The sequence below is a fragment of the Cricetulus griseus genome, unplaced genomic scaffold (assembly GCF_003668045.3).
Source record: "Cricetulus griseus strain 17A/GY unplaced genomic scaffold, alternate assembly CriGri-PICRH-1.0 unplaced_scaffold_19, whole genome shotgun sequence".
Lineage (NCBI taxonomy): Eukaryota > Metazoa > Chordata > Mammalia > Rodentia > Cricetidae > Cricetulus > Cricetulus griseus.
In genome coordinates, this window is record NW_023276908.1 from 240,414 (window position 1) to 249,661 (window position 9,248).

The 9,248-nt window shown below is 44.4% G+C and overlaps 1 protein-coding gene across 1 annotated transcript in view; it reads right to left on the minus strand.

The window, feature by feature from the left end:
* Positions 1-9,007, minus strand: part of LOC100755643 (carcinoembryonic antigen-related cell adhesion molecule 3-like) — a 16,304-nt gene extending 7,297 nt beyond the window's left edge. Inside the window, exon 1 of the mRNA XM_035453743.1 lies at positions 8,917-9,007. Coding sequence (XP_035309634.1) covers positions 8,917-9,007 — 91 coding nt within the window. The remainder of the gene's footprint in view (positions 1-8,916) is intronic.
* Between the last annotated feature and the right edge of the window lie 241 nt (positions 9,008-9,248).

The window sequence follows — 9,248 nt, forward strand, 5'->3', positions numbered from 1 at the left end:
ATTGCTCCCAAAGTGTCCCTACCGTTCCAGCAATTTCTCCAACTACCCTCTCCTTCCATCTCACCTCACCCACCTGTTTCTTCTTGTTCTCATTCACACCTGCCTCCAATTCTTCCACAAAATCTGTTCTATTTCTTTTTCCCAGGAAGATACATGATCCCCCCACTTGACTTTTCCTTGTCACTTAGCTAATATTTGCATTTGATAAAACAGGGCATCGAATAGATTGTGTGCTATATTAGTGTCCATAAGTAGAGCTCAGATGGGTGTGTTTGTTCACCAGTTCCAGAAACTTCTGTGGAATCTTTAGGATTTTCCAAAAATAAGTTCATGTCTTCCCAAGATGTATTTTAAAGCCAATTAACTAGGAACATTTTATTTATCTGTGTTGCCTATTTGTTCTTTCCAGGGCATCTGAGGGAATACGGAATAAACGTGGCATCTTCAGCATCTTTGTGTCAATCCTGGTCTTAGAGGGAAAGCTGTCAGTGTCTCCAGTGAGTTGACAGTGGTTTTTCGCATGTCTCCTACTGCCCTGGTCTATCTTCTACCCCTAGTTTTCTGTTTTCATCATTAAAATTGTTCACTTTTGTCCAATTCCTTTATTCAGTCAGTCTTATGAGTCATAAGTGGAATCAGGTTTGTGTTTCTTTTGCTTTCATCTCTGTAGGTTCTGGGTCTCTATTTATTTGTCTGTTTCATGTAAGGAATTCTAAAGTTCCATATCACTATTGAGAGCCATGGGAATTTTAGTAATCTGAAAAATGAACAGCAAGGTATCATGTTTCACTTCTAGCATTAATAAAGTTCCTCTTTTAAAACAAATGTTAATATAATTAAAATTTGTTAATGCTGTTAATCACTTTACAGGATGAACTTTTTCTTTTTTTTAAAATAAATTCTTTTCTCTTATAATATATACTGTTTATAGTTTCTCCTTTCTCATCTCTTCCAAGTTTCTTCCAAAACCCCCTACCTTGGGCATCCACTCCCTTTCTTTCTGTCGTTGGAGAATAATATGCCTCTAAGTGATAACAACAAAGTATCAGAAAAAAAATATAACAAGATGAAACAAAGACTATCGTATTGGTGTTGGACCCAACAACCGAACAAGAGCAAAAGAGTACTAAGAGCCGACATAAGAGTCAGAGATCCAATTGTTCTCTTAAAACCCAGGTGTCTCCTGACAGAGATGCTAGTAAACAAGGAGGACCCTAAGAGAGACATACATGGTCCCCTGGAGAAGGGGAAAGGGTCACGATCCCCTGAGCAAATTGAGAGCACAGGAAGGGGGGGAGGGAGCCATGAGAATGAGAAGGAAAGAAGAGGAAGGATGCAGAGGTCATGAGGGAGCAGAAAGGTTGAGTCAAGGGAAGAATAGAAGAAAAGATATGTGATAAGTAGGGCTTTAGTTGGCGGGGGGGGGTGTGTTAAAGGAGGATGGGAGGGAGAAGGGAACTGGGATTGTCATGTAAAACAATCTTGTTTCTAATTCAAATAGAAAAATGATAAAAAGCCCAGGTGTCTCATAAAATACTAAGGTTATAGTTATAATACACATCTGGAGGATCCTGTGCCCACTCATGTAGGCCTTTCCATGTTGATTCAGTCTCTGAGAGTTCACATGTGCCTTGCTTAGTTGATTAATGGTGCCTTGTACTCCTGGTGTCTTCCATTCCCTCTGGCTCTTATGCTCTTTCTGCCTCCTTTTCTTAGGGGTTCCTTGACCTGTGAAGGGCTAGATTTGATGGAGACATACCATTTAGACTGTCCACACTGCAAGTCTTACAGCTCTGTAGGGAAAGTTATCCTGGCCATTGGAAGCCAGGCAATACCTGTAGGTATTAGAGATCTGAAGGAAGCCAGGCAATTCCTGTTGATGTACAGATCTGAAGGGAAAGTTATCCTGGCCACTGGAAACCAGGCAATTCCTGTAGATGTAGAGATATGAAGGGAAAGGTATCTTGGCCATCAGAAGCCAGGTGATACCTTCTGCTTGGATCGTAGAGATGTATGTCCCGACCCACAAGACGTCAACCTGGGGCAAGAGAGTCAGGGATAGGGTATGGGGACAAGAGATGTAGAAAGAAGACCACAAGACAGGATTCTGATCAAGTGGCAAACTTTATTTTTTTCTCAGGCTAGCTAATATAGTTGGCAGAGCAGGATATGGGGAGGGTCAGAATGGGTTGTTTGTGCACCAGGTGTTAGTGTAGGCAGGATATTAGGAAACCACAAAGAGAGGATGTTTGGCAGGGTAAAGAGTTCATGAGTAAGAGGTCAAGGAAGGGTTGCTTAGGTGACTGAGCCTGTGGGTGGAAGACTGGGTCAAGCTTGCTTCTTTTCTTGAGCTGAGGTTGTAAGGAGCTGCTATGTAAACTATTTGGCCTGCCAAGCATGGCCTAGGATCTCATGCCAAGCCCTGAGATTTGGCTCCCATTAGATCTAACTGCCTGCACCATATGCAAAAGCTTACTGGGGTCTGTATACAATGGCAGAGAAACAATGTGCACCAATAGTCTTTGCTGTTTCAAACAACATCCAGATGAATACGTGGTTTTTAAAGTGTTTTATTTCATTTCATTTTCTTGCCCACAGTAAGGTTTAGATGCACCCAGTCGATACAAGCTACAATGCCAGAATCTTTTATCTGAATTCACCTTGTTGAGAGTAGGATGTATGGTGGGTTATCTCCTCCAAAGGATCAGAACAAGCCCAGATTGTGTGGATCTCACCATAAATGTAGCCCTAAGAAAAACTTGTGGTTCAGGGAGGGTGTGGCTGAGAGAAGTATAGAATGTTACCAGAGGGGAGACCCACCACCAAGCCATCCTGGCTCCAGACCCATTGTCCCAGATTCCTGACTGCAGGTGAGCTGGGGAGTCTGTGCAGTCTTGGAATCTGAGTTGTTAGAGCTATCAAAGAAGAACAATCTGCCAGTTGTCTGAATGTCAGTGCAAGGAACCAGGCAATGTTGCCATGAGAGCCACAGTTAGGCTAGGTCACCTGGGCATGTCATTCCGAGTCTCAGCACGGAAAGCACAGGTGCACAGGTGCCCATTTCCTCGGCCAACTGCTCTGATGGGCTATGAGACTTCACAGGATGGTCATGGCATGCAAGGGGAGAAATAGAGTACCCAGGTGCTCCTGATGACTGCATGTCCTCAGAGAGTAAGTCTAGTGAACCCTCTCCTGTAGGTAAATAGTCACAGGCATTGCTGATATGGATATCTTGTCAGATATCCATGTCAGATCCTTGTTTATATTTAGCCTACCTTATTGCCAAGACTATCTCATTTACCATGTGTGTTATCACTGGGATATCGAGACACGAAAACACTGTGGCCAAATTAGGCTCACACAGATCACGGATGGCAGATGTGAAGCACAAGCTATTTGTCTGTGGATACATATCCAGTGTCTTTACCCTGGAGGCCTCCTCAGAGGTCTGTAGAGGGAGAGGAGATGCTTTTCAGAGACATTAACCTTGGTCATCAGCAGCTCCAGGGAATGTCTGGCCCAGGAAATGAAAACAAATGGTCAGTTAGATTTGACTGTAGAAATAAGCCACCTGCCTCTAGAGAATTTCTGCAGGACTTCATATCCCCTAAGCCCAAATACCATAGATGAAGCCATGTGTTCTCTTGTGTGTTGTAATCACTACTACTGCAAAAATAAAACCCATCTTAAATCTGTCCCTTCCAGTAGATTCTGTATCTAGCACGGGGACTTTCTGATGAAGAAGTCTCTGTGTGATTTAATTTTAGCCTCTGCTTCTCATCTTACCCTCTTGTGTTCTTTATAGAAATAACCCTTGCAGTGACTGGCCTTAGATCCTGGGTACTCATAACAATGGTAATATATGGAGCAATTGACCATTCCAAATCCCTAGCCAAGATCTGTGAAACACAGCCGTCCCTTTCAGCCTGAGTCCTAGCAAGTTCTTGCTTTCTACCTTCTAACAGTCAGATCTGCCTCTGAAAACATCCACTTGGAGTGTTTGGAGTGATGGCTCAGTTGTTAAGATCAATGAATTCACTCATAGATGACCAAAGTTCAGTTACCAGAATACACACAGCAGCTCATACCCATATATAACTCAAGCTCCAGGGAGATCCAATGCTCTGTTCTGGCTTCTGTGGGCCCTACACATGCTTGTGGTCACAGATATGCATACAGCAAAAAATGCCATACACATAAAACTATTTTTATTAAATTATTTATTTATTTTTCATACCACCACATTTTCCCATTTTAAAATTTAAATTAGAAACAAGGTTGTTTTACATGTCAATCCCAGTTTCCTCTCCATCCCCCACTCCCCTGCCCCCCACCTGCCCCCTATTCCATCCTGTTTCTGCTCCCCAGGGAGGGTGAGGCCTTCCATGGGGAATCTTTAAAGTCTGTCTTATCATTTGGATCAGGGCCTAGGCCCTCCTTCATGTGTCTAGGCTAAGAGAGTATCCCTCTATGTGGAATGGGCTTCCAAAATCCATTCATATACTAGGGAGAAATACTGGTCAACTGCCAGAGGCCACATAGATTTCCCAGGCTTCCTAACTGACATCCACATGCTGGTATTTTGGCTATCAGTCTGGGGTCCATGAGCTCCCCCTTGTTCAGGTCAGCTCTTTCTGTGGGTTTCTCCAGCCTGGTCTTGACCCCTTTGCTCATATCTCCTTGATCTCTGCAACTGAATTCCAGGAGTACAGCTCAGTGTTTAGCTGTGGATGTCTGCATCTGCCTCCATCAACTGCTGGATGAAGGCTATACTATGGCATATAAGGTAGTCATCTATCTCATTATCAGGGGAGGGCATTTAAGTAGCCTCTCCTCTGTTGCTTAGATTGTTAGCTGGTGTCATCTTTGTTGATCTCTGGAAATTTCCCTAGTGCCAGATTTCTCTTTATACCTATAATGGCTCCCTCTCTTATAGTCTATCTTATGTTGCTCTCCTCTATTCTTCCCCTGATTCAATCTTCCCGCACAGTAAAGGGTTGGGATAAGATTTTCCAATCAAATGGAGTAGCAATCCTACTATCTCACAAATTAGATTAAAAACTAAAACCAATCAAGAGATGAAGGTCATTTAATATTAATCACAGGAAATATCCATCAGGATGAAGTCTCAATTCTGAACATCTTTGCCCCAAATACTAAGTCACCCACATTCATAAAAGAAACATTACTAAAACTCAAATCACACATAAACTCCCACACTTATAGTAGGAGACTTCAACACCCAACTCTCACCACTAGACAGGATCTTGAGAGAGAAACTTAACAAAGAAACAAAAGAACTAACAGATGCTATGACCCAATTGGGATTAACAGACATCTATAGAACATTCCATCCAAACACAGAAGAAAATGCCTTCTTCTCAGCGCCACATGGAACCTTCTCTAAAATGGACCATACCAACTACATTTTACCCTCTCTCCAACTATCACTCCTTCCACCCTCCTACCAACTCCCCACTCACTTCTCCTCCATTTCCATTCAGAAAGGATAAGGCCTCCCATGGCAGTCAACAAAGCTCGGCATGTAAAGTTGAGGCAGGACCAAGCTCCTCTCCATTACATTAAGGCTGATCAAGGCATTCCACCAAGGGAATAGGTCCCCAAAAGTCAACTCATGCACCAGGGACAGGTTCTGGTCCCACTCTAGGGGGTCACACAAACAGCCTTAGATAGGCAACTGTCGGCTATGTGCAGAGAGTCTAGGTCTGTTCCATGCAGGCTTCCTAGCTGTCTGGTTAGAGCTCCTATGCGGTTGGGTAAGCTGCCTCTGTGAGTTTCCCTATCTTGATCTTGATCCCCCTTGTTCATATACTGGACTCCCAGGGATCAGCCCAGTGCTTGGTTGTGGATCTTTGCATTGGCTTCCATCAGATAGTGAATGAAGGTTCTAAGATGACAATTAGTGTAGTCACCAATATGATTATAGGAGAAGGACAGTTCAGGACCCCTCTCCTCTATTGCTAAAAGTCTTAGCTGGCGTCATCCTTGTGGATCACTGGGAGTTTCCTTGGCACCAGGTTTCTCCCTAACCCCACAATGGCTCCCTCTCTCAGGATATCTCTTTCAGTGCTCTCTGTCAACTTGTCCCTCCCTCAACTTGTCCATGCCAATCCCTCATCTTTCCAATTCCTATACCCTTCCTTATACCCCCTCCTTGTCCCCAGTTTACCATGGAGATCTTGTCTATTTTCCCTTCCCAGGTAGGTGTTGGGAGCCAAATCTCAGGGCTTGGCATGAGATCCAAGGCCATGCTTGGCAGGCCACATAGTCAACCTTTACATAGCAGATCCTTAAAACCTCAGCTCAAGAAAAGAAACAGCTTGACCCAGTCCTCCACCCACAGGCTCAGTCACCTAGGCCACCCTTCCTGGACCTCATGAACAGTTTACCCTGCCAAACATCCTCTTTGTGGCTTCCTAATATCCTGCCTATACTAACACCTGGTGCACAAACAACCCGTTCTGCCTCTCGCCGTATCCTGACTATATAAGCTATCCTGAGAAAAGTAAAGTTTGCCACTTGATCAGAATCCTGTCTTGTGGTCGTTCTTTCTGAGTCTCTTGTCCCCATTTCCTATCCCTGACTCTCTTGCCCCAGGTTGATGTCATGAAGGTTGGGACACCCAGGACAATCCATGTTCCCCTCTTAGGCTCTTCCTTGTTAACTAGATCATCTGGGGCTATGGATTGTTGTCTGTTTATACTTTGATTTACATCTAATATCCACTTATGAGTGAGTATATACCATGTTTGTCTCTCTGGGTCTGGGTTACCTCACTCAGGGTATTTACATTCATTTGCCTTCAAATTTCATGATGTCATTGTTTCTTTTTTTTGTAACAAAAATATTTATTAAAATTTATTTTTTTGCATTAAAATCCCAGCTCCCCTCCCTCCTCTCCTCCTACTTTTCCCTCCTCCTATCTGCTCTTTCAAAATACCGATATATTTCCACTGTACTGTAAGTGATTATTTGTGAACTCTGGGTGCTGGGTGGGGTTCATTTCTCTACACAAACATACAGGAGAGTGGTGTGTCTCTACATCCCCACTCCATTTTCTCCTAACGTTAGGGTTTGAGGATCGAGTGAAGGAAACACATGGTATAGAAAAATGGCAGCAGATCAAAATTCTTCACTTCATCTTACACACAGGTGGACTTATGGCAGCTAACTTAGTCTAGAATCTCAGATTCTGTGCAGTCTCTTGCGGTTCTCCTCAGGAAGGTGAACCTGAGAGAGACCCAAGGGAATCAACATTGTGCCTGGCTGAGGCAAACATGTGATCCTCACATAGTTGTGAGCACCAATAAGCCTTGCAGTCATAGTTCTGTCCCAGGCTCAAACCCAATGTCCCTGAAGAGATCTTTACAAAGGTCTTGTGTCATGTTTTAAAGGCATAGGTGTAATGATTTCGCTAGACCCAAGATAAATGATAAATGGGTGTTTATAAGGGAACACTTACACAGATAATAACAAAGAACCACAGTTTCTCTGTCCTTCAGAACAGACCCACGGACCCAAAGAAAGAGAAAGAGAGAGAGACCACACCTCACAATTCTCTCTTTCTGCTTCTGTCTACCTGAAGCCATGCCCAAAGGGGTGTGACCACCATTCCAGGTCCACAGGCAAGATGCTGCTACCAATTTTCATTTTAGTGTAAAGAAGTTTTTAAGCCTGGTGCAAAAACTATATACATTGACAACAAATGTCACGTATATTCCAGGAAAAGAAAGGTAAACATGCACAAATTAAAACCTACTACCAGTGAGAGCAACACTGAGCAACTGTTACATACTGCAATGTTGACCAGCTGTTACACTGTCAGGAGAGGTAGGCTTAGGTCCTGGAACCTTCTCCAGAGACAGCAGTGAGAGATTAGCTGGACAGTTGCCCAGGCTATGAAATAACTGTCCTGGTGGGCTTATGAGACTTCACAAGAAGGTCAGGGTCACCAAGGAGGGGGATAAAGGACACATGGTATCCTGCAAAGTGCTTGTCCTCTGGGTTGAGCTCAGGGAATTCTCTCCTGTATGCAAATGGCTACAGGCTCAGCTGATAAGGACAGCTCCTCAGACATGAACTGCAGTTTCCCCAGTGACCACCAGGTGTAGCATCAGGACACACATCCAATACTCAGAAGAGTATTTCCCAGAACCAAGAACTTACCTTGTATCCTGGCTTCCTCTCTTGTCCCTACAGACCTGGAGGTCAGTGACACAGATTTCTCAGACCCTGCCACAGGGCCAGGGGATCATGTTCATTTCCATTCTTCATGTATTTCCTTTGGAAAAGATGGGCTAGCCTATGGGAATCACCTAGACACAAGGCCCAAGGCATCTCAGAGGCCAGGGAGCACATGGGAAAATTCTTCACAGTTCAGTACAAAGAAGAACTGGGATCACCATCATGAAACCCTGCATGGGATGATGGAGTCCAGAGCCATTATTTTTCTTTTGGAGACAGTGTTTATCTGTGTAGCTTGGAGCCTATCCTGGCACTTGCACTGGAGACCAGGCTGGCTTTGAACTCACAGAGATCTGCCTGCCTCTGCCTCCCGAGTGCTGGGATTAAAGGCGTGTGTCACCACCAATGCCCGGCCCAGAGCCATCTTTATAGGACTTGGGTCACCTCTTCACAAACACCCAGGATGTAAGGCTACTGACACGTCAGCTCTTGGGTCTTTGTCCTGTGTCAGAACCCTGACAGATAACCGTATTCGAGAAGGAATCTGCCCCCTTCCCATGGGTCACTCAGCTGATCCCTTTTAGCCTCACAGACATAATCTTACCTCGATAATGGGAGCAAATTCCATCTTTCTAGAGCAGTGAGAAAACATGGCAGACTAGGTGCCCAGCTGGGTTTTACTGTCTCTCAGGCAGTACAGAGACTCCCTACTTGGTACGGACAACCAAGGAGTGTTCACAGCACAGGGCAGCCCCAGGGTGAGCTTCTGTTTTCTCAGGGCACAGGGATACTCATCAGCCATTTTGCTCACTATGTGGTCTGGAAGACTGTAGCATACAAAAGACAAGTAGAGAGGAACATGAGCAAAAACTTAAGATTGAGGGAGTCGGGATTATTTTGAATATAGATCCCACACAGCCTATGGCACTCTGGCAGATGCTCCTGCCTAGAAGGAGGCTCAGCCCAGATGGGGGAAAGATAGCAGATCTTGGGAGAAGATGTGTCACAGAAGAAGGATGTATCCTTAGGCCACAGAGACCAGG